Here is a 25,476-nt window from a genome sequence, read left to right on the forward strand (position 1 = left end):
CTTTTTGTTTTAAACTCTCATTATTTCATTATACTTTCATTATTAAACACAGTCATGTTTATTTTAGAATTTTGATTTAATCTTTTTGTTAACAAAATTTCTGATATACTGAGGTATAACTAAATGTTTATTAATTAGTCAAGGAACATAAATTTACAAAGTCTAAAGATAGAGAGAGGTGTGTTAGCATTCAAAAACATATTTTATTTAAAAATATACATTAAATCTAATTTGTGCAATATTAAGAAAAATTAAAAAATTTTATTTCTGAATTTTATAGAATTCTGAAATGCGTAACTAAACGAGAGTGCGTAACGTCACGAGTGCGTAAAGATCCAAGAGGTTACTGTATGAGAAAGTTGACCTCAAAAAAATTGCAGGTCTTAGTTTGTATCTAAAACTTTTTTTTATTAAATTAAGATATCTTAGAATTTAAATAAGATTTTTTCATTCCATAAAAACTTGCTTGTAGTTTGTACTTGCTTTTATATAAAATCCAATTTTAATTTTAGTAAAAAAAATGACAGACCTTCTTATGCCCTTAAGTCAGAAATTAAATAGTTTACTAAGATTATATATGTTTATTTGAGCATGAGACTTAAACAGAAAATTTTCTTTACAGTATTTTGAAAATAATAATAAACTTTTTTTTTGAACTTAATAACCAAAAAATGACCAACGCAGGGTTGCCACTTTACCTGGAAACCTGGAAAAACCTTGAAAAACCTGGAATTCGACAATTTAGTCAAAAATAACCTGGAGTTTGAGAAATTTTGAAAAGTACCTTGAAAAACCTGGAATTTTGAACAAAAAAACCTGGAAAAATCTTGAATTTTTACAATTTTCAGATGTTCAGTAGTAAAATTTCAATTTGACTCAAAAAATCTATCATACAAATAAAAAATTTTGTCATCATTAAAAAAAGTTTTATTAAAAAACATATTTAAAGTAGCTTTATATTATCTTTTCAATGTTTTTATACTATACAACACAATTTCTTACCTTAGACTTAACTTTAAACCAAAAACTGACCCAAAATGTGTACTTTTAAAAACCCGGAAAAATTTTTGAAAATATACTGCTTACTGTATATATATAAATTTTGAAATTTGTTATAACATATTTTAAATATTTTAAAGTCTCCTTAACTTGGCTGTTTTTTTTTTTTGTAACTAACCCATAAAAGTTATGCACATCTATGATTCCTAATTATTTAAAATCAGGTAAACTAAAACAAACTCTAAAATGGATTACTAGATGTATTACTAAAATATGTTGAACTAAAATAGTTGAATGCATGTATGGCTAGATGATTTTAATCTTATATATTTTTGCAGACTTATCACAAGTATTTTAAGTAAAAAAAAGTACAGACTTCTTGCTGAAACTTCAAAGTGAGTTACATTTTTTTAAATATGAACAAAGTTTTGTTTTTTATGTTTTAATTGGTATCACAGTTTTCAAAACTAGTTACTTATTGTCAATGCATAAAGATTTAACAGATTATATACAAATAACAAATGCATTGTTATTCACAAAAGTTAAAAATGATTTAAATATGACTATGTCTATAGCAAGTTTTACTGAAGTTTAATTATATTATGATAAACAGCTTGAAAAAATATTCCTCACTATAGTTTTTTTGCAGTTAAATTATTGTTATGTTATTTCAGTTAATAATTAGCTGTTTTTAATTCTTTTATAATAATTTTGCACAATGTGTTTAATTTCAAGCAAAATGATGAATGTGCAAGTTTTTATATCTAAATCTATAAACTGCAGCACACAGCTTCACTTGCAGTATATTGTCCAAGCCAAAAACCTTTTTATAAGTCAAAATATCATTGATGTACACGTCTTTTATTATTCATGGTTCCTGTTTTACAAAAATCTGTTTTACAAGTTTTTTCAACCCAAGTTAGCCCAAGCCATGACTGATGCTGGCTTCATAAGTTAACATATCTTATAGGAGTTTTGATTTAGCTTTCTGTTGTTTTGTAAACTGATGTTAGCCTGCACAGTGAAATGTTTTCATCTTTCTGCCTGCTTAATTTCACCAAGTTATCAAGAAAACTCTCTTTTGTTTATAATATGCTGACACTTTTGTTTAGTTTCCTGAGAGTAAGCTTTCTTTACAGTTGTGATCATTTTGGATCCATTCAGGGTTGCCACTTTACCTGGAAACCTAAAAAACCTTGAAAAACCTGGAATTTGAAAATTTAGGCAAAAATAACCTGCAAAAACCTGGAATTTGAGAAATTTTGAAAAAAACTTGAAATACCTGGAATTTTGATCAAAAAATCTTGAAAAACCTGGAATTTTTAATAATTTTAACATTTTCTGTATTAAAATTTAAATTTGACACAAAAAATCTATCATATAAATAAGATTTTTTTGTAATCATCAAAAAAATTTTTATTAAAAAACACATTTAAAGTAACTTTACAGCATCTTTTAAAGGTTTTTGTACTATTTAACACAGTTTCTTTTATAGAAATTAACTTAAAACTAAAAATAGACCCAAAAATGTTCACTTTTAAAAACCTGGAAGAAATTTGGAAAACCTTGAAAAAATTTTGAAAAAACGAGTGGCAACCCTGTACATTTTAAAATTGGTATCCATTTTTTTCATTAGAAGTTTGAAGTTCTCTTACTTTTTGTACAACATGAACTAGGGTATTTGTTTTCTGAGCCCTAGTATCCTCACTGCAGTATAAAATGTAGATTTTATTATCTTTGTGATAGGCGTCCTAGGCCATAAAGTTTGCTCACAGCCCTACACTTGGTAATTTTAAAATAAAGTAGTATGCCGAAAATAAAACAATATAACAAAAAGTATTATGATACAAAACTGTATAAACAACATCTTAGTTTAAAAAGTGTTAAACTACTTCTTATATGATTACACCAGTTGGCATCATAACTTTTATTTTCATATAATAAAGAATAATTGTCATGAATATATAAAACACTAGTATACTATTTTAATATTTAATAATAAACTAACGATTAGTAAGTTTTGAAACTTTAAAATATAAAATTAAAATAGGAAAATTAAAATTAATAATAATAAATGTAATATATATGAAATAAATATAAACTATATAACATTCTTTTTTTCAGAATGTATGAAGTTGTATGTATCATGACCCTTATTTTTAATTTTTTTCACAAAATATACATAAAAACATAATTTATTTAATAGTTTGTATTTATTTTTAGACCATATGGTTGTGGGTATTATGACCCTTATTTTTAAATTTCAAAGAATATCTACATTAAAACGAGTTATATATAATATTTTTTGTTTTTTCAACAGAATGATATCACCATTAGGCATAGTGGGCATCATGACCCTTATTTTTGGTTGTTTTGGAGGCCTTGGCCCTTTCTTGGTCCCAAAAGGACAGTACAGAGGTGTCTACCAGACTATGATTGGTGAGTAATGATTATAACATTATATACATAAATTTATAATTATTGAAGATCATAGTTTATGTGCTTCAATAATTATAGTATAGTACAATTGTATCTAAATGATTAGATTGTTTTTGTTTTTAAATACTTTTGTACAACAATAATAAAAGAATAAGTTTGTTGATACAAGTTGAAAATTTATAACAGAAAATATTAAAGTTAAAAAAATTTCAAGTGACTATATACTTAACTATATATTTTCGTTACATATTTTTTGAATTGTATTGATGTCTTTTTTTGTAAAGGAATTAAAATAATATTTGTGCAAAACTTAGTTTGAAAATTTTGTTTCTAATTAAAAATCATTTGTTCTCCCAATATGCAGTAGAGTCGTTATCCTACAGTAGAAACTATTTTTTAGTATTAAAACTTTTGTTTTTCCTGAAATTTATAGCTTTAGGGACAATTTATTTTGAAAAAAAATAGTTAAAGTTTTTTTTTTTGAAACATGTAATTTAATAAAGCAAAAATATAGTTTAGATTACGAAATGTAGTGATTTTGTCAATTGAATTTATAAAATATTGAATATATATATTTTCCTTAAAAATAGGGATTAAATAGCAACCAAAAAATTATTACAGTCACTTTAATATATTTTTAATACTTATTGAATAATGCACTGCAAAGTTCACTTAAAAGTAATATACAATCACATTGTTTTGTGTGTATTAGAATAAAGATTACAAAGCTTGTGAGTCAGCAATTTGTGCCACAATTTTGCTGACTTTGACAAGTTGTTTTATGTTAATCATATAATAAAGAACTTTGTTAACTGAAATATTTCTTTTTAATGTAAGTATTAGGACTGTTTTTCAAATAGTAAGGTATAAATATTTAGTCTAACAATATGTTTTAAATGTGAATTATCAAAAAAATGTACTATATATTTTGGTTTTCATTTAACATTTTAATGTTCTGTTTATCAATTAAATTATGACTTAAATTAATTTATAAGCTTTCAACTAGTTACAAGCAGTTTTTTTTTCCTTTGCAATTGTTCTAATAAGTTTAGTTAAGAACTTCTCACCATAACAACTTCTGTATTTGTTTGTTAAAAAACAAATAAAAAGTAACTAAAAAAATGAATTTATTATTATTTATTACTTAAATTCATATTTAGTTTGTGTGGGTAGTATACTGAAAACAGAAATGGAAACTATTTTATTTTTTATATTTTCTTTATTATTTATAGTTTTTTTGTTTTCTTAAAGTATCACTCAAATATTGCACCAATTGTATTTATTTTACATAGCGGTCATATATTTCTTTATAAATGTATTCTTAAGAAAATATTTTAATTGGTTTACGTTTTTCTTAAAATTTCTATAGTTTACTTTAAAATAATTTGAACGGTGCTTTTTAATAACTGAATAAGTTTTTGTATTTATTGAAATCAATAAGGCTGATTATTAACAATTTATCATAGAACTGTGTTCAATGTTATAATTATAGCAAAATGTAATGTTAACTTAAATATGTTTTTAAATTTATAAAGTACTACAAACAACTTGTCTTAAAGCTTAATTATTTTTATTTTAGACATAAATAGTTTTTTTTTTGTTTTTTTAAGTACACTTGTAGTCTTTAGTGAACAATTTAAAATGTTCAAGGTCATTAGGTGTGTAGCATTGATTTGTAACTTTATCAAGTTTAATCAATAATTTAAAGATTAAGTTTCTCTAAGCAAAGATAGCTGCCATGTTTTTCTTAAACAAATCTTGTAAACGTTCTAAATTAAAATCCAATTCATCAATATTATTGACCACAAATATTTTGTAACTTCATGCTTATATACTTAATGGTAGTGCTAAAGCTTTTAGTCAGAACAAATTTGTTTAAGTAAGAAATCAATTCCCAGTTGGGAATAAACATATTGAAATAAACATTTTCCACTAGTCAAGCTTTAGCTTTAAAAGTTAAGTTTAATACAAATTGTTTAAGACTAAGTTTTGGTTCTATGCACCTAATTTTACATGTCTTTCGGTTAATCCATTAAGCCTTACTCTAAATAAAATATATTATTAATTTTTAAAGTAAGGAATCAATTCCCAGTTGAAAAAAAAATACATTTTCAAATAAAAATTTCTCACTAGTTAGGCTTTAACATTAAGTTTATTATAACTTATTTACGGCTAAGTTTTAATGATATGAACGAATAATAGTAAGTAATGGAAGTATTTAAAACAGGCTCAACGTGTAAGCCTTACTCAGGTTAGAAAATATATATAATATATATTAATGTATAAGTTATCAAACATTATAACAATGGTCGTACTTTTATTGGTTTTAAATTTACATGTTAAATTAGATAAACTTTTCAAACATGTGTACGTCTTTTTTGTTTCACTAGCTTTTTTTACAAGTTACAACTTAATCCATTGTAATTAATTAAGAACCATCATTGAACTGTGTATTATTTATGCATAGCTGTATTTTTATGGCTTCTTGCTAGCATTTCCTAATTAAAGAATTAAGTTTAAAAAATGAAGGTCTTTAATGTTCCAAAAGTAATTCTGATTGTATCATAAAGTTATTATAATACTTTTCGTATCAAACGGTATGTACCGCGGTGTGCTTGTGGTTCCTACCTTGATTTAATTAACAAACAATTACCTGATTTATTATTTTGTTTTAACTTTTTATATGTTTATTGTTTCGGATAATACAGTTAACACCTTTTTTCTTAACAGTTTATGTATGTCTTTGGCTACACTGGCTTCTAACCTACATGTCCACCTTAATTTAATTTGCAAATAATTGCTTTCAACAGCAATTACCTAGTTAATATTAGTTAATTTAATGTATGTTTATACGTTTCAGTTTATTTACTTCACTTTTTCTTCATTACAGTTTGTACTGCTGTATGTTTGTGGCTCCACTGGCTTCTGACCTACATGTCCCAGTTGAACCCACTTTTCGGACCAAAACTTTCGGTCGGGCAAATCTACATCATGAAGTGGCAATGGGATGAACAATAAGTAAAATATTTGAATAGATACATATATTCGGTAATTTATTTAAATTTTTTACCAATATTTTGTTGCAGATAAATGTCTAGTATCAATTTTAAACTTATAACCTTAAACTTTTATATTTTAAAATCACAATTACTTTAAAGTATTTTATAAATACCACTTGATTTTGTATTTAGTAATTTTGTAAATACTTCTTGATTATTCACATAATTTTTAACTTCACTTTTACTATATGTTATAATAATACATATTTTTAACTAAAATTTAATCTGTTAGTAAGTAAATAACAACTATAAATGTATATCTCTTTATATAGTTTAAAAACTTTATCTGATTAATGTTTATAAAATTGTTTGGGTTAATGTTTTATCTATACTAGTTTTCTTAAAACATAAAAAAGTTTTTTTTGTTTTCTCAATGTATATATTCAAAGCATGTTTAGTTATAACTTTTTTTTAATTACATGAACATGTAATATCTTTGTCATATTTATAATTTTCTGTGCAATAAAACTAATAAACATTTGTAAATAACTAAAATTAAAAATATATAGTCAGTTAATAAAATTTGTAAGATGAATATTATTTTGGGCATATAAGGTGAATAATTCATAACACTTTGTCTTATTTTCTTAAATATTTTGGTATAAGTTATCATTTTAAAACAAAACTTTTTTTTTATAATTTGCTTTAAATTGATTTCATTTAAATATGCACTTTATCTATATAAGTTAAGATTTTTAATTGCAGCTTTTACATTTTTGATTTTAAAGAAATTACTCTCATGCAAATTTTTATAGTTATACTGAGCAAGAAATAAAAGTTTAATTCATTTTTTGAGCCTTAATCAAAATTAATAACCACTTTATTTTTTACCAAAATTTCAAGCTGTTCTCTGGGTATAAATGTAATTACATAAATTTTCAAAGTTTGAAAATATTAAAGACTTTTACACACTTGACAAAAACAGTTTAAAACTTGTATTTCTAACCAAAGCTAGTAGTACAATAAAAAAAAGGTTAACTTGAGGTGGTCAAATTTTTTTCTAGCTGCGCAAAACTCTTTAGAAAAAAAATCTTAGTGGGTCGTGAGTTAAAAAAAAGTGTACAGGGTTTATACGCGTCAGGCTAAATCATTTTTTTATTAACTAAAATCGTTGAAAATTTCTTAGTTTCATTTTTATAAGTAGATTATAAAATTGTGGATTGCTGACTGTATAACTAATTGGTTTTTATAGCCTTACTTTTAATAAATGTTGAAAATGTCAGTTTAAATACTTGGAGTTTTCTTTTTTTTAAGCAAAATTTGTAAATACTTTTTTGAAGAGTAGACTACTAAATTGTGAGTTTCTTAAATAAGAATAGAATTTTCGTCAGCAATATATCAAGTATAAATGCTTGAAGATTTCTAAAAAAAATTTGAGGATTTAATTTTTTGAGTATATATTATAAACTTCCATCAAAAATGTATTTATTAGTAAGTGTGTTCAAGAACTATCTGAAAAGAGATATTATATTAGCAGATTATCATAAAAAGAGTGTTAATGTAGTAGAGTATTGTCAAATATAATTACAACCGAAATAGCTTTCATAAGATAAATATTTAGTATGTCTATAGGAGCCACCTTAGGATTCAATACCCATAACTAAAACTTTAGTTGTTTACTGAACAACAAAAAACTCTCAAAGGTTTGGTCCATGGACCTGGTGTCAGGGCTGCCCCTTTACCTGGAATTTGACAACTTAGGCAAAAAAACCTGGAATAAATTTAGAAAACCTGGAAAAAATATTAAAAAAGCAAGTGGCAACCCTGTGGTGTACGAAAAAATCATTTGGTTTTCGAGTCATACCCAGCACAGTTTAACGTCATGCCCAAGACATGTTGTTTGCCAGGTACCAAACCTAATTAAATATTTTTAAAAAACATTTTTTTTTTACTATTAACTGGCTACGTTCTAATAATCAAGTAAATATATTAGGTTGTTTAAGCCAAGTTATAAGCTGGGCGCTGACCAACAAAGGTTAAGAAAAATAGCAGACTAAATTTATGGATTTCAATCTAAATTGCAAACTGAAGGGACAAACTCTAAACTCAATAACACTCTTTAATATGTAACATTGCATCAAAAAAATCATTTAACAAGGAAAACTACCAAATTGAGAGTTCATTTTAAAGTATTTGCTGTTATAAATCTAATAGTCTCAATTTATTTTTTATTTTCACAAGTTATTTTTAAGCTAAAAACCGGAAACTTATTTTGATGGGCCTGAGCCGAATCCACTGCTTGGTAAAAACTTAAATGGAACAATCTCTGTACTTTAAGTTTATTTATAAAGTTGTGTTTACTATGCCAAATTTTATTTTACTTTGTAGTAACAATTTGAAAACTTTAAGTTGTAATATCCTAAATTTTTAAGTTTTTTTTAATAACAAAAGTACATAAAATAAGTCCTCAAAGAAAATATCTGCAAAAACTTATCGGGCCTAAGCTTAGACTTTCGTATGCAGTGATGCATGCTTAAGTTAACATATACGTTGATCTTACCAATTCGGTTTCTGACCATTAGCTTTCGATAGACTGAGACCCGATTTTTGTTCTGATTGAAACTGGTCTACTTTCAATAAGTCTTGCTATAGTATATTGTGTACGGAAGAAGTAATGTTTCTTTTTGATTTCAATAAAAGTACTTTAATGTGAATAAAGTTTTAGTAAAGATGATATTCTAAGTTTTAAACAATTTCATAATACTTGTTCGAATTATTGTCTTTTATAGTTGCTCCAAAATATTAGAAAAGTATTGTCTGTTATTTATTTTTACAGTTTATTATCAATAAAACAATGCTTCACTTCTATATTGGCATATAAAAGATCATCAGTTGTTATACACAAATCTGAAAAAAGTTTTTGAACAAAATAAATGGAAGTTATTACATAAAAACTGATGATCTTCTATATGCCAATATAGAAGTGAAACATTGTTTTGTTGATAATAAACTGTAAAAATAAATAATAGACAAAAATCTGCTTTAAGCTAACTTTGAATTGTTTGATTTAAAACAAATTACAATATTATAAAAGTATCGTGTATGGTAAGTTTCTCTATATGTTAAAGTTAACTAAGTGATAATTGAAATTTTTATGACATAATCTACTTAGTAGTCGGGCTAGACTTGAGAAGCACGGGGTATAGTTTGAGAGTGATATGTTCTAACATACTCAAATAAATTAAGTTTTACTTGCTATGCAGCATATAAAATAAGTTTAATATTAAAAGATTGAAAATTTTTTTGTTTGGGTTAGCCATTAGTTCAACACATGCCTCGTAATAGTCAAGTTTCTAATACCTCAAACATAGCTTGTAAGCATTTTAAACTGATGGTATAACTCTTAATGAAGAAAGTAGAAATTTTTATTTTACAAAATTTCTCAATAAAAAATTAACTACTTATTTTTCAAGTTCAAATTAAATTAAAACTACAGAAAGACGTTTTTTAAATTAAAATCTTTGCCAAGAAAACTTCATAAATCTTTACTTGATTTTTAGTTGCGAATTATCTTACAAATTATTTTATCTAACAAATGTAAAAACTTTAGTATGTTTTTGTTAAAGCCATATAGACTAGTAATGTATTGTTAAATTATTTGTAAAAAATTACAATCGAATATATAGAATGCCGCGCTATGTAAGGAGCCTCTACAAATAGTTGCACAAAAAGTTTGTGAGTTTGATTTTTTACAATTGCTTTACGCTTATAATCACACACAAAAAAAAGTGAATATGAATAGTAACTATAAATGGTATTCCTATTATTAAATAATTAATATTTATTTAATAGTTTTTTATATTAACGTACCTTGTTAGGAATAAAAATATTCATAAACGACGTTTATAATAGACTTAAAACGATTTTTACAAACCTAATTCTCATTTTAAGGAAAGAAATATCTGGCAGGTTCTTAAAATCAAATGTAATAGTTTTAAATGTTTTTTTTTCAGACATTTTTTTTCTACTTTTGACCTAAAATTTCAGATTTATGAAATAAATCTATAAAAAAGTTATTTAAAGAAGTTCATTTAATTTTTAAATCGAATAGATTATACAACGAGAAAGTTTACTATTTTTACAACTTTACTATACATTTGTAAAACATTTATAAAATGAAACTATAATTATACTCAAGAGAACAATCTAGAATATTTTTCTTTTTAAAAACTTAAAAAATAATTCCTAAATTAATAAAAACTAAACTTGTATTATATTTGTTAACAAAAAAGGTTTATCATACCCATTCGATCATCAGACCTTAAGTTCGATAGACTGAGACCGGTTTCGTCCTTATTAGGACACATCAGTCACAACCGAAAAACTTACAGTCTTCAATCTACAAAAGGTTTATTATGCTTTTACATAAAGCAACTATTTGATGATATGATAAACTTTTTTGTTAAACTTGAGTTTGTCTAACAGCAAACGAAAGTGCAGGCTTCTTCTTTGCAGACTTTCGTTGATGTTTTTGTTGATGTTTGATAAGACAGAAGCTTTTCAATAAAATAAACGAGTTTGAAGACAAACAAATTTATTAAATAAATACTGTTTTTAATTGATTCGCTTTTATAAGTAGGTATGTTATACTTTTAGAAAACTAAGTTTTATTTTTTACTTTTGCTACATGATTGCATAAAAATAAGTTTTTATTTTTATTCAACTTTAAGCTTCGCTACTCTATCATACTTATGAAAAAAAGTTCCTCAAGTTAAAAATCTAAAGCGTTATTTAGAGTTACCAATAAAAATTGTTAGAAACTTTTAAGACTTCAATCTAAAAGTAAATTTTATTTTGATAAAAATATTCTTAAACAATGACAAAAAAAAACTGTTTTAGTTAGTAATTTAGTGTTTTTGATCCATAAAGATACTTGTCTTTAGTTACATACCTTAAAAAAAACTTAATTATAAAAAAGATGCTATACAACATTAAAGAACAATTATACTTGTTTGTATTTACTAATCAACCTAGTTGTTGTATTCAAAAATGTATTATAGATGAACTTGTCTATTAGAATTGATAAAAAATATACTAAAAACTTATAATTATTTAATGAAAATAAAAACATAGAATGTTTCATCTTTTTCTGGCTGTGATTTTTTGGAAAATAAAATTTTAAAGCGTTTACATGTTTGAAACTATCTGTTTTTGAAAAGAGATATTATAAACATGAAGTTCTTCTTTATTTTGTTTTAGACTCGATACCACAAAACAACTTTATAAGCAGAATTTTTATTTTAAAGTTTACCCTGACAAAACATTAAAAATTTATCTACTGTAATATCTAAGTGCTGTATGACATGATAACCGATAAGTTTTTTGGAACACCACGTCCTTAGTCCAAACACTTTGAGCTTTTTTTCATCGTTTAATAAACATAGATTATAGTACAAAGCACGACATTAACTTTAAAATTTGCTTTGTGAACCTAAAGACTATTAAAAAAAATATTTATCAATTAGAAATATTGTAAAATCTTAATAGGTTTTAGGCTGAGCGAAGATTAAAGTATACATTTAGTTTAAGGAATTAAAAAACAATAAAATTTGTTTAAATAGATAAAAAATTGGTTTTTATTCAGATTTTTACTTGTAACAAAGCACTTTTATTAAAATACTATATGTTATAAATATTTTATATAAAATAAACAAAAAAGGATTCTAAGTGTTAATTTTTATTATCATTTAAATTTTTTATTGTTTGATCTGGTTTATAACTTAGTTTAACTTATACCATATAGCTTTTTGAGAATTAATTATGATTTTTAAAACAATTTCATTAATTTTAAAAGACTACATATGTAAAATAGCTACAATCACAATTTAGACCAAGTGTTGTCATACTATACTATTGTGGTGTTTTTTTATTAAGTTTATTTCTTTTACTTTTGTTAGCCATCAAACTATTGATTTTTTGTTATACTGTAAATATTAGAAAAAAAGTTAAAAATAGGTAATATACTGTAATCAACATTTTTAAAATTGAAATACTTATTAAGTTATATAAATACTAAAATTTAATTTGATAACTTTAAATTTATAAAACTCTTTTGTACACATCTTTATAAATGTCTTATTTTCTAATCTTAAAATATCTTATAAAGTTCATAGTTTTGTAGCTATGAAAACTTGGTGCTGCTTAACTATTTTTTAGCATAAAAGTATTTAAGTACAATAAAACTTTATTTCACTTTATAATTTACCCATAAATATTGTTTAATTCTCAAAAAGAAGTAATGAGATTAAATAAACACTGACAATTTTTTCGTACACCAAGTCCTTTGACAAAACTTTTTGAACTCTTTTTGTCGTTTAAAAAACAATTATAATATAAGTTATTAAAGAATATATACTTAAGAGTTTAGTTAAAAGTTAAGCTAGCTGTTTATTTTTAACATTCACATTTGTGAGTTCTCATATTCTTAAATATTAAGCATTTGCACCAAAAATATGTTTATTCTATAGTTTTTGTACTCAGACAAACCTAACAAAAAGTATAAACTTACTGTACTGATAATCAAAGTAAATAATTTAGCTGAAGATCCTACTTATGTATATCCTAGTCTTAATAAGTGCAGTATGTATTTGACTAATTTTTTTTTTTATTTAGCTTATGTGTGTGCGTTTCGTTTTAATTATGTTGTTTTAAGTACTAATTTGTTCAACAAAATTAAATTATTGTAACTATATTTTCTTTCGTTGGATTTGAAAAAAGTTAAACAATTATAAGAACCATAGGTTAATACGATTGTATTTAGCTAGATATATAACAGTGTACAACTCATAAAAGAATTGAATGTTTAAATACATATACAATTAAGTTTCAGTATGACAAATGTATAAATTTATTTAATAACAGTATAGTATTTTGTAGAAATGAAATCTGTAAACCAAACAAAGCTTTTTTACTTATTACTATTATTAGTCCTGGAGAATGACTTTAAATTGTATCCAAGTAATGTACAAGTCGATAACCGAAAGATTTTTTCGTACACCAGATTATAGGACCAAACATTTTGTCGTTCCATAAATTAACAATTTCTATTATTTTTCTTCTGGAAAAAATCCAGAATTTAATATAACTGTAAAGTAACAAGTTTTTATTTTTAATTACAAAACTTTATGAGTTTTTACAGTTTTTCATTTGTGTTATATAAAACAAGCTATAATATTGCTAAAGTTTTTGTTTATGTTAGTTATTTACCTGATCAACACTAATAGTAAATGTTTCTGACAGAATGAAACATCTGACAGACTTAATTTTTTATTATAATTTACATTACTAATTAATTGTAATCAAACGTAGAATGTTCGAAGTTACCTACCACTGTCCTGGACATGACATTAAACTGTATCCTGGTGAATAGCTCGATAACCGTAAGGTTTTTTCGTACACCAAGTTCTGGGACCAAATTTTTTGAGCCTTTTTTTCGTTTAATAAACAATTTTTAACAGTAAACTATATAAACTACTTTTATATATTTTATACTTACACTAGGTATAATCATCCCTAAGTTTTGATCTGTTTTAACGTAAAAGTTCCTTTATATAACAGATATCACCTAGTAAATACATGTATAAAAATGAAATGACATATTAGAAAGCTTTTTAATAAGTTATTCTTGTAACTAATTTTTATATTTTATACTTAATGTAAAACTTGCAATGTTTTATGCAAAGTTGTGTATTAACCACTAAACTAAACTTTTTTGTGTGAATTTAGTTTAAGTGCTTTGTTAAACGTTTATTAAAGTTTAACAGTGTGCAAACAACATCATTTCTTCTAATGTAAGTTCTTTATAAATATGATATTACATGTATTGATTATTTGCCTTATTTACAGACTAAAATATTATTTTTATTTTTACATTCAAGATTTTTATTATTAGTTTTAACAGTTTTTATTGTTTTCTTTAAAGAAAAAAGCTCAGTTTAATGTTAATTTATATACTTGCACTGATTTTCATTATTTTTTTGTTAAGCTTTGCTTAGTCTAGGGCTAAGCAGCTTTTTCAGTCAGCAGTCCCTATTTTTCATAAAAAGGGTTTTTAAGAACAGGACTTGTTAACATAATATCTTCGCGGATTACATTGTCTTTAAAAGTTTTGACGCTTAAAAAAACAAATATGGTGATTAAAAATTCATAAGTACTTACTAAAAGTTAAATTGAGAGTAAATTAAAAAAAAATGCTTGTAAAGAGAGTTTATTTCGTTGTCTTAAAATGATAACTTAAAACGCATAAGTACCTACTAAAAGTCAAGTTAAGAGTACCTTTCAAAAACATGGTTTTATAAAGGTTCCAGTCTGTTTGTTTTGTTGTTTTCAATCTAGAAATACGTCGTTTCCAAGAAAATTTTCCTAATCTTATTTTATTATACGATAAATTTGTTTTTATATTCACCAAGTATTATATTAAGTAACTGAGCCCGCAATTTAGTGTTGGTATAACAAAATTTGATTTTGCATTTTGAAGTATCTAATTAATGGTTGTTACTACTAGTTTTTTTAGTATCATACATTAAAATAAAGTTTTGCCTAAATATTTTTTGAGCATTTATAATAAATTATAATTTTTTAAAAGCAGCTCATTTTTTCTTAAATGACTGGGACTTTTTGAAACATCATTCATGGTCGAAAAGTTTGCCTTTTATGGCTGTTAATTTAAAAAATATTTGACTTTAAGTGAATCTTATATTCAATTTTAAAATGTTTTTATTTCTAACTAATTAAAGTTACTATTAAGGTTTACCAAGTCATATTACAAAATCTCAGTTACATTAGATTTTTTTATACTAGTTTTCTCAAAATATTATATTTTAGTATTAATTTTAACTGTACCTATAAAAAGACTAGACTTTTACAAGTCGTATACGATTTATAAATCTATCTTATAAAGTTTTGCAATTCAGTTAGAAATTATCTAATGATAGAATAAACTAAAAAAATACTAGCATACTTAATCTTAGTGATCAAAATAAATATTTTATAAATGATAATGTATAAGTTTTTTCTGATAAATGTATTTGGGTATAAAAAGATCTGGTAGTTTAAATAGAATAAAACAAAACATGTAAAATGTAGTTATTATACTTAAAAATTGAAAATGCAGTTGAATACTTTTGAGTACAATCTAGTCCTATGCACTCGGTTTTAAGCATTTGAAAAACACAATTTATGCTAAACAAAAGTTGAGGACTACTTAAGCACTAATTTATAAAAAAAACTTTATTATTTTATAAAATGTCATCAAGTAATTGCATGAACCCTAACAACATAAAACGCTCTAATGAAACACACATCTTATTTTTCATGCAAACTACTGATAAGTTATGTAGGCTGTTTTTAATTGTTGCAACAACTTTTTAAAATTAAAAAAACAAACTTTTTAGGTTGAATTGAACACTTTGCTTAATAAATAAGCTTAGTTAAAAAGTTAGTTTGAAAGATATTTGCCAAAAACAATGAAATAGGCCATACCTTCCTTTTAATCCAAACTATATACTACTAAGTTTAGTATTTAAGCATAACTTGTAAGTTCACAATATTTAGTAAGGAGTGGCTTAAAACTACATTTTCGCTTACTCAAAAGTATAATCTAAATGTAATGTCTTGCACTAAAAATAATTAGATCGATTACAGATTATACTTTTATAACTTAAAGTATACCAAAAATTCAGCCTTAAGATAATAATTTGTTTTGTAATTAAAGTAAATGTTTTTTGTTTGATTTATTTACATACTATTTTCAATTACTGGTTACCATATCTTTCTAGATATTAATGGTAGTACTAATGAGCACATTGAGCGAAACTTTGTTTATTGTTTCAAACTTTTAAGAAATAAATTATATTGATTCTACTCTTGAATAAGAGATAACTGTGTATTGGTTTTACAACACATAGTATATCATTTAAATATAATAGTTTGATAAAAGTCAAACTTTGTTACCAAAAAAGAACATGTTTTCAAAGCAGAGGCGTTATATGTGAAGATTTATCAACTAAAATTAAAAGTTTTTAAAACAGAACTTAACTCTGCAGACCAATGATATTGTAGGAAAAATAAATAAAAACAACAGTTTAATTTTCATCTGATTACTCATTTTTAAATTGAATTTTTAATTACTAATAGTACTTAAAGGTTTAATGAAAAACTTACACTGAGAAGTAATTTTATAAATCTATTCTAATAAACTAAATAGAAAATTAGTTGATATATTACATATCACAACTTGACAATGTTTTTTTATTAACTAGCTGATATGCTTGTACAGCTCATACGCCTTCAACACATTCAAAGTTGTTACTTGTAAATTTTTATAAAAATGTATCATAAATAAAATTTAAATTTAACGCTGGTTTTACAACAGTGAAATTTTTTTTTAAATCTAGTTAATATGCAATTTTAAAAACTCATGAAGTTAGCATAACCTGTTGTTCTAGAAAAATTACCAAACGCCAATATTACATTAATGTCCAAGAGAAATTTAAAAATTAAAATCACCTAAATTAAATAATAGTTATTATAAAGTTACTTTGGAAACATATAATTGTCTTTGAAAATAATTTTTCAAGCTTAGAGAAAAGAAAAAAATATCTAAATGGGCTTCATTGAATATTACTTATGGTACAGAAATACCCATTTAATAAAGACCATCGTTAATCTTTTGTCAAATCCAAAATACATTACAATTTTAAAAATAATTTGCAAGTAATACTAATTATTTTATCGTTGATAGTATTTCAAAACCGATTATTCAAAATAACATAATGGTTTGTATATAATAACTTACTTAATACTTTTAAGCCTTAGCAATACATTTAAACTACAAAAAATAACATGTTGTTTTTTTTTGTACTAATGTTTTTAGATTAAATTGGAGGGTTCAAACTTGTGTACATTAATTTTTAAAAGTTTTTACATTTAACTTTATTTGAAAAACTTACTTTTATTTGTTAATCTATTAGCCTTTTTGGTTGCTAACACCTTAAAACTAAATAGCATTGGATAACTACTTCATTTATTTATAATAAAGAGGGTTTATTTATTTTCTGTCAAAACTTTATGCAAAATTTACAAGGATTTTCAACATTTTAAATGTAAATTAAGTGAAAAACTTGAACTGATAAAATAACTGTACTATCTTTTTCAGTAAAAAGTTCTATTAACTAACTTTATTTAAATACCCAATGAAAGTTGATAGTCTGCTAATGTCAAACGTTTTTTAGCTTGCTTATTAACTTATATAACCTGGCTTTAAATGTTTAAAGAAAAAAATGAAATGTATAAAAGTCAATTATAACGAGAATCAAACAAGTCAAAATAATACCAAACACATTTCAAAAAAAAAAGCACTTATATAAGAACTAACATTTTATGAGCAGTAAATGTATGTAAGCCCGGAATTATTTTTTAAAACAGAAAAAAAAAACAGAAACTATGTCAGTTCTTGAAAATTAATAACTAAAAAAATAAAAATGTTGTTAACTAATTAATAAATGACTTGTTGGCCTAATGTTTTCTAACAACAAGTTTCTTTTAATTGTTCTAAAATTACTCAAGAATTTGTATTAAAAAAAAAGCTTAAATTCAACTGCTTATCAAAAGTCAACAAAATACATTTCTGCAAAGTTATATAAAAATGTTCTTAGTTGTAAAATCTTAATTCTTGGCAACTTTCTATGTAAAAAAAAATGTTTCCAGCTTTCAAAAGCATACAACAGAAAAACCTCAAATCATCGAAATGCAACGGCCCAGCAAAAGTTGAAATACAAACTTATTATTAAAACTTTTCAAGATCAATCCTTGGCATCGCCAATACCATCTGCGTTGATACTGAACACGGCTTCGCTCTCCGGCAAGCAGGGAGAATCGTAAATCTTGCAGATGCGAGTGTCTCCCCTGCCCTTGCGCAAATACAACCTTGTACAGCTCGCGTGCGCCATTATGTGGCCGCCGATGGGCTTCTTCGGATCGGCGCAGAACATAGCTCCACCGTCTACCTGGGCTACTACCTGAAAGGGTATTATAATATATTTATACTTGCGCTGCTACCTAGAAATTGTCTCTTGAATGTAATATACCGAAAAACAGGGTGTTGTTATTTACTTGTACGTACTATTTAAAAGAGATATATAATTAAGTTCTATGTTATGAATCAAAAACCGTCCCTACCGTCTACTACCTGTTAAGAGGTGTTATTTGCTTATTAATTTAAATCCAAATTATAACAAACATAATTTCTTTAATCATTCTGCTGAGGTGATCAAATATATTAGGCAACACCTGAAAACTCTATAAATTTTTATAGTGTGTATCTATATACTGTTTATTATTTTACTATAAGTATATTATGAAATTTTAGAAAGCATTCCAAAACTATACTTTTTACAAGTTAGAAACGTTTGGTTCTACTTTAATCCAGGATCATTTTAGTAAGTCGGGGGGCAATAACTAGTAAAGGGGTGGGCATTTTGAAAATTTTGGGCAGTCATAAAATTTTGAAACTTGAACTCGATATTCTTGAGTTACAGATGGAGAGCAAAAAAGAAAAAAATGTTATAGGTGTTTTGATAAGTAATTTCGGAACTCACACTTGATTTTAAAGCAAACAAAAAGGTTTTAGGTGTTTATTAACGGTAATTTTTTGAGTAGTCTTTTTGGAGGTGGAAATAACCTTTTTAATAAGTTAAAGGGGCCATTTGAAAAAAGAGTTAGGAAAACCCTGCTGCATCCTTTTAAAGAACTTTCTAACGTCAGGAAGATTAAAACCACGTGCATAAATAACATGTTCTCTGGAAAATTATAATTTTCTAATTGACTAAAGAAATGACATGTTGCTACTCATATACATGTCGGTAGTTTTGCTAAACAACAAGTATATAAAGATAATTTAGTTAGTTTTTAAAATGCAATTTAGTACTAGATTACAAATGTTTTTTGTATGCTAACATATAAACTTTTCATACTTGATTTATATTTGTTGTTAGTAAAATACTAAGTACACAATAAATTGACTTTATTGTGTACTTGATATTGTAATGTAATATTTGTTAATAATTTTTTACCTGATTTGTAATGACTACAGCCACTCCAAATTCATCTGCTAATCTCAAAAGAGTTCGTAAGAATCTGTTAAACGTATACATAAAATAAATATTTTAGTGCAATTTACTTGTACATTACAACAAAGTTAGAGACTTATAAAAATTTAAGCTGTTTTTTTATTTTCATTTAATTTTACCTGATGATTTAAAATAAAAACTAAAAGTTAGATCATAACATAAACCAATTAAAACAATAATAAGAAATGGAGTAGAAAAAAAAATATATAAGATAAAATATAATTTTTGTCTAAATTTTTAAGCTCAAACTTTTTTATATTTATCTTCTGAAACACTTAGAAAAATTCACTTTTATTTTATAGAGGCTATTTATTTTTAAGCTGCTTTGTTATGCAAAACTAAAATTGTTAGCAGAAAAACTAGACTACCTACGAATCAAGTTCATCATAATATTATTTATAATACAAGACAAATAAAAACTATTACAACAAACCTAGCCAGATGCATTTGTCTACTGGCAAGTTCTCCTCTTCCAGAATAATCTGTTCTGTAAAGAGCTGTGGCGCTGTCGACTATAAGAACTGCATATCTGAAACATTATTTAATAATCAGTTCTATATGATGCAGTGGCACTATCAACAATAAGAACTGCGTATCTCTTTACAATATATAGTAATCAGTAGTATAAAGATCAGTTGCACTTATTATTACAATAAGTACTGCGTATCTGTTGGTAATAATCATTTATCAGTTTAGAAAGTTGCGATATCAACTCTTTACAAGTAATGCTGCAAATTTTTAAAGTAAATAGGAATAATTTGTATTTATAAACGACCAGTTCTGTAAATGTACTTGTAATAGTATAATTTTATAAAGTTAGACTGGTTATAATTTAATTTAAATTAGAAAACATTGAATGTTTAACTTGTCATCAACTATCAATACTGCGTAAATGTTTGTATTAATAGTATTTTCAAGTATTGTTAATTATATAATAAGTAACATAAAAATAATCAAACGTATACAAATAATATAGCATCGCTTACCAAAAAGTATAACCATACCTGTTAACTACTCTAAATTTTGAAATTTGAAAAAATGTTTTTCTTAGACTAATTTAAAATAGGAATACCCTTTTCTTAAAATTTTTTTATAACTCTAAAGTTAATTAATATTTTTGTGATCAGGATTAATTGCTAAACAATTAAAACACCACATTAGAAAAAATACAATAAAACTAAATAAATAAAAAAACTAGCAAATACACCTGGCCACAATTATAAACAATAAACTAAATTTTCAAAAACATTCTTCTTGTTTCTGAGGTCATAGCTGTAGCTTGCATTAATATTTAGTTGATCACAGTTGTAACAAATTAAATAAATAATTAAAAATTATTTGTTTTAAACATCGCAAGACATCATAGCATTTGTGGGTGATGAATTTAATTATTATAAACAAAATATATAATTAAATTCTACCTTGTCTCTGACATCATAGCGGCAGCTTGCATGAGCAATTGAGATTGATGATCTGAATTGTAAGCTCTTGCGTAAGCAACATTGTCAAGAACATCTGAACCGTTTAATCCGTATCTTTCCGCTACTGCAAGTAATCTTTCAGGCCTGAAATAAATTGTACACTAATTATTATTTTGTTTTTGACAAGTTCAATTTGTATCTTTACGCTACTGCAAGGAGACGTTCTGGTCTGATAAAAAAATGTATAGAACTAACTGTTAAATTGAAAAAATTTTACAAAAAAAAATTTACTGCTAGTTATAACTATTCAATAGTAATGATTGTTAGATCAACCCACTTTTACAAATAGAAGAAGACTAAAACACATAACACAAAAAAATTATGAACTCAATTAGTTTAGTTTTCTTCCATTATTACTTTTCAAATATGCTACATAAAACACTTAACACATTTTTAATTATTTTGATAGAGTTCGTATTTTAACTATAACAACCATGAGTATTCGTTAAGTTTCATAAAATATTTAAAACATTCAAATGGTTGACAATTCAAACCTTAAACAAATCTAAGGAGCCATTCCTCAAAAACTATTTAGATTTGAAAAAATGCTCATGTAGGTCTGATTTATGAATGATTTTAAGCTGGTAAAACTTTTTCTTTAATTATTAATCAAAAGTATTAAAAGATATGAGGAGATTCATAAGAATTAAAAATGACTATACTTAAGTAAGTTTAAAAAAAATATTTTTAAGCCAAATATTTAAAAATAGTTTCTAAATAAAAATAATAAAAAAATTTCCAAAAGGTCTAATTAATAAAATTATGATGGTTTTTTTCTTAAAAGATATGTTTATCAAAACAAATAATTCACAACGATTCAGAAATACTAGAACTCGAATCGCCAACTTAAATGAGTACACAAAAATAAATATTTTTTCATTCACCTGAAAGTACCCTCTGTATCGATATACATGCACTTTCCTTCCCCGCCACCCTGTTCAATAGGCAGCTGACAAGTAGCTGCTATGGTGTGGCACAGCTGCGTCTTCCCAGTCCTGAACTCTCCGAAGATCTCCGTGATCGATCCCGTTTCGAGTCCTCCTTGCAGAAGTTTGTCCAACTCTTTTGACCCCGTTGTTACCTAAAAAGTGACATTAAAAATTACTTACAATTTGCCATAAGTTTTCAAGTATGATAAAATGTACCAGCTGTACAAGTATTTTATTCAGTTTTAGCCTTACTGTGTTTGAAGCAAAAACACAATTATGTGATGACCATTTTAATGCTTTAGAAAAATGGTTGAACTTGAATATAAACAAAAAACTGTTTTATTTAATTTATAATGAACTATATGTTTAAGTTAAAAAAAGTATCTAAATCAAACCTGTATAATTTCGGCTCTTCTTTGATGAAACTCAGTAGCCGTGGTGAATCCCATCGGCACCAGTTTGGCGGCCTCAAGTATTATCTTGTCCGCTTTTGCTTCGGAAATCCCCTTCACCGATACCAGTTCCTTCTTGGGAGCGTAAGCCAGCGCCTCAACTGAGTGGTATCCGTGTTCCATTAGTTTCTTGACATCACTGTGAGAAATCCCGCATGATTCAAGCTGTAAAACGGTTTAATACTACATTAATATATGAAAATAATGTTTCTTAACATACCTTTCATTGGCTAATACGCTTCAAGCTCTTATATTAGTATTGGTTATTTAATTTATAACGTTTGTAGATTAACTTAGGAAAGAAAGTATATATTTTTTTTATAACAAGTTCTTCCTAAGTTTCTTCACATCATTGTGGCAGATACTGCTCGTTTCAAGCTATAAAGTGTTTATAATGTAATGCTAATTTACTTTGTTATCTTATTGTAGCAAAATATTGTTATGATAATTAGTTTTTCATCACTGTTACAGTTGAATGTTTCCATATTTTTTATCAGAACTACTTATCAAAATATCAGTAAAACTACAGTTTAATCTTATAATGAATAAAAATATAATTAGTCTGTGCTTCATATTCAAGCTGTAGCAGGATTTGTTTATAAAGTTTTTTTTTATAATGTTCTCTTAAAATAACAAATCTAAAAATCATCTTATGAGAATAAAATGTTTTATTAGGTCATTGTCACAACTGTGGATTTTGTTTATGTGTTTTTTATTTGACTATATGTGATTGACACTGCACTTTTAAAAGTTTTTTAGATGTTAGTCAGTAATAATTTTGTAATTATTAAAAAATTTTTTTTAATTTCATAACATAAAAGAGTGTAAAAAATATTTTGTTTGTGTAACTAATAGGTTTTACATTAGTTTCTTGTGCTACTGTATTGCTGTAATTGTTTTATATACTTCATAATTTTCCTTGGTTATTTTTATTTAATCTCGGTACAAAATAAAAAAAAAAAGTTTAAATATCTTAGCATAGGTGCTTCAAACATTTAAAAAAACAAGTCACTTATAACAAGTCAATGCTGTAATAATCCTTTTTGACTATTACAGCATTGCTCAAATTGCCAACTATTCAATCTTTTTTAAAAATTAATACTTCTTTTTTATTTAATTAAGTACTTAACTAGATCAAAATAAAAAAAAGCAAAAAACTAATTTAATATTCTTTAAGTTTTTCTACAGTTTTCAAGCAAACTATATTCATAAGATTTTTATAAGATTCATTTAAAAAATTACAGCACTATATTTAATCTGACAAAAAGAAAAATATTTTTATTTGTCAAGCTTGTTTATAAATGCTTGTCTTAGTTTAAAAATATTTAACATGTCATTAATACTAAAAGGTTGCTAGTTTAATACAGCAAAATGCTAGTTTAATTTACCAAAAACTATAAACTAGTTTTAGTAGTGAAGTTAGTTAAAAGGTAGAATTTTTTAATGATTAACTATGGTTTAAAATTTAAAGAAACATAAAACAAATATAACTAAGTAAAATAACACACATATTAATCAAAACTTGAAATTTCTAAATTAAATTTTAAAAAATTTGTATTAGTTTTTCATAAGTTTCAAATTTTTCTGAAAAAGTAGTAACCATCTAATAATACTCCATCATTTTTCTTAATGTTGTTGCATGCTCTGCTTTAAATTAATAACTAATTAAAAAACAGTTTACTATTTCGTTAATTACAGGGTTGCAATAAATTTTTAGAATTTTTATTATAGATTTTCTTTAAGGTTTTTGAAATACAAACTTTTTTGATCATTTAAAAAAAATAACTAAAGTTTAAAAACTCTCTGAAACAGCATAAAAAGATTAAAATGCTACTTTCAATACATTTTATAGTAAATAAAATACCAAACAATACAAAAAGTATTGTTTACAATAAATTTTTCAAATGTTATAGAAAATTCATAACTGAATATTAAAAAGTTGTTTAAAATCAGGTTTCTTAAATTTTCTCAAGTTCAAGGTTTTCCTGGTCTTTTTATACTAAATTGTCAAATTTGAGGATTTTATACTTTCCAGGTTTTATGGCAACCCCATGATTTACTAAAAACTAGGACAAATGTTAAAGAAAAAAACTACAAAAATCTTTGACAATCAACTAAAAATCTTGTTTCTGACCACATACTACTCTAAAATTTGCAAAATATTCATTTTAAGCAACACTTTGACATGTATAACTTTAACTATACTATTAAATACTCGTTTGTGCCTTATTTTCCCAAGTTTTAGCAAAGAAGTTGGTACACATAGGACTCAACTTTAGAAAATGTATTGATTTTTTTTACTATATCAGTAGGAATATATGTGTAACCTTGCCAAAAGCATATAATTCTAGTTATTTAAACTTTTGTAAAAAAATAACTTAGCAGTAGGAAAATATAACTTTAACTATTTTAATAACCATAGCAGTAAGGATGTATTTTTGATTTATAAAAAAACCTAACAAAAGAAATATATATTATTTTAAATTATACCTTAACAATAGGAATATTACATTTTGAAACCTTAGTAATAGAAAAATATAATTTTCAAACCTTTGCAATGGGAATTGGACCACATTCTTCTTCTTCTGTGTCACTTTCTTGCTGATTGACTTCAACATTTTGTTTCTGCTTCTTTGATTGTTGAGCTGCTGACATTTTTAATTACTAGTAATATAAAATCTGTGAAAGAAAATTATTTGTAGTAAATCATAACATTAGCTGTAACAATAACTAGAATAAAAAGAATAACATACTGTTAAATTGTTCTAGTTTGAATTTTTTGATATAATAACACATCTAAAAAGAAGGATTATTGTAAACTAGTTATACTTTAATAATTTTTGAAACCTATGTTGGTAATTACTAAAAAACAATATAATTAATTACATTTCGCTAATTATTCATATTACTTTATGTAAAACATTAAAAAAATTGAAAGATACTTTAAAAATTATACAAAATTAAAAAAATAATAATTAGTTTAAAAACAT

General features: G+C 24.9%; 2 protein-coding genes across 2 annotated transcripts; one reads left to right on the forward strand and one right to left on the reverse strand.

The window, feature by feature from the left end:
- Nucleotides 1–1,341: 1,341 nt before the first annotated feature.
- LOC145834685 (V-type proton ATPase subunit e 2-like) lies at nt 1,342–6,804 on the forward strand. The gene is made up of 3 exons (XM_082942181.1): nt 1,342–1,394; nt 3,320–3,438; nt 6,329–6,804. The coding sequence occupies exons 2-3, from the start codon at nt 3,321–3,323 to the stop codon at nt 6,454–6,456; spliced, it is 246 nt and encodes an 81-aa protein (XP_082798307.1). The 5' UTR covers nt 1,342–1,394; nt 3,320; the 3' UTR covers nt 6,457–6,804.
- Nucleotides 6,805–17,755: 10,951 nt separating this feature from the next.
- LOC145835160 (DNA repair protein RAD51 homolog 1-like) lies at nt 17,756–25,167 on the reverse strand. Its single transcript, XM_082942712.1, has 7 exons — nt 25,037–25,167; nt 22,430–22,651; nt 21,990–22,186; nt 21,046–21,189; nt 20,058–20,153; nt 19,568–19,631; nt 17,756–18,514 (listed from the first exon to the last, which is right to left on the reverse strand). The coding sequence occupies exons 1-7, from the start codon at nt 25,139–25,141 to the stop codon at nt 18,299–18,301; spliced, it is 1,044 nt and encodes a 347-aa protein (XP_082798838.1). The 5' UTR covers nt 25,142–25,167; the 3' UTR covers nt 17,756–18,298.
- Between the last annotated feature and the right edge of the window lie 309 nt (nt 25,168–25,476).

This window comes from Thalia democratica, chromosome 4 (assembly GCF_965202585.1).
Source record: "Thalia democratica chromosome 4, ktThaDemo2.hap1.1, whole genome shotgun sequence".
Taxonomy (NCBI): Eukaryota; Metazoa; Chordata; class Thaliacea; order Salpida; family Salpidae; genus Thalia; species Thalia democratica.

What these genes read in the sequence shown, in the direction of transcription:
- LOC145835160 (XM_082942712.1), bottom strand. Translation starts at nt 25,141, where the DNA reads ATGTCAGCAGCTCAACAATCAAAGAAGCAGAAACAAAATGTTGAAGTC. An exon ending in GCTATGATGTCAGAGACAAG is followed by an intron (nt 20,154 to 21,045) that starts GTAGAATTTAAT and finishes ATAATGTTTCAG; the next exon opens with ATATGCAGTTCTTATAGTCG. An exon ending in CTGTAGTCATTACAAATCAG is followed by an intron (nt 18,515 to 19,567) that starts GTAAAAAATTAT and finishes ATACCCTTTCAG; the next exon opens with GTAGTAGCCCAGGTAGACGG.
- LOC145834685 (XM_082942181.1), top strand. Translation starts at nt 3,321, where the DNA reads ATGATATCACCATTAGGCATAGTGGGCATCATGACCCTTATTTTTGGT. An exon ending in TGTCTACCAGACTATGATTG is followed by an intron (nt 3,439 to 6,328) that starts GTGAGTAATGAT and finishes TCTTCATTACAG; the next exon opens with TTTGTACTGCTGTATGTTTG.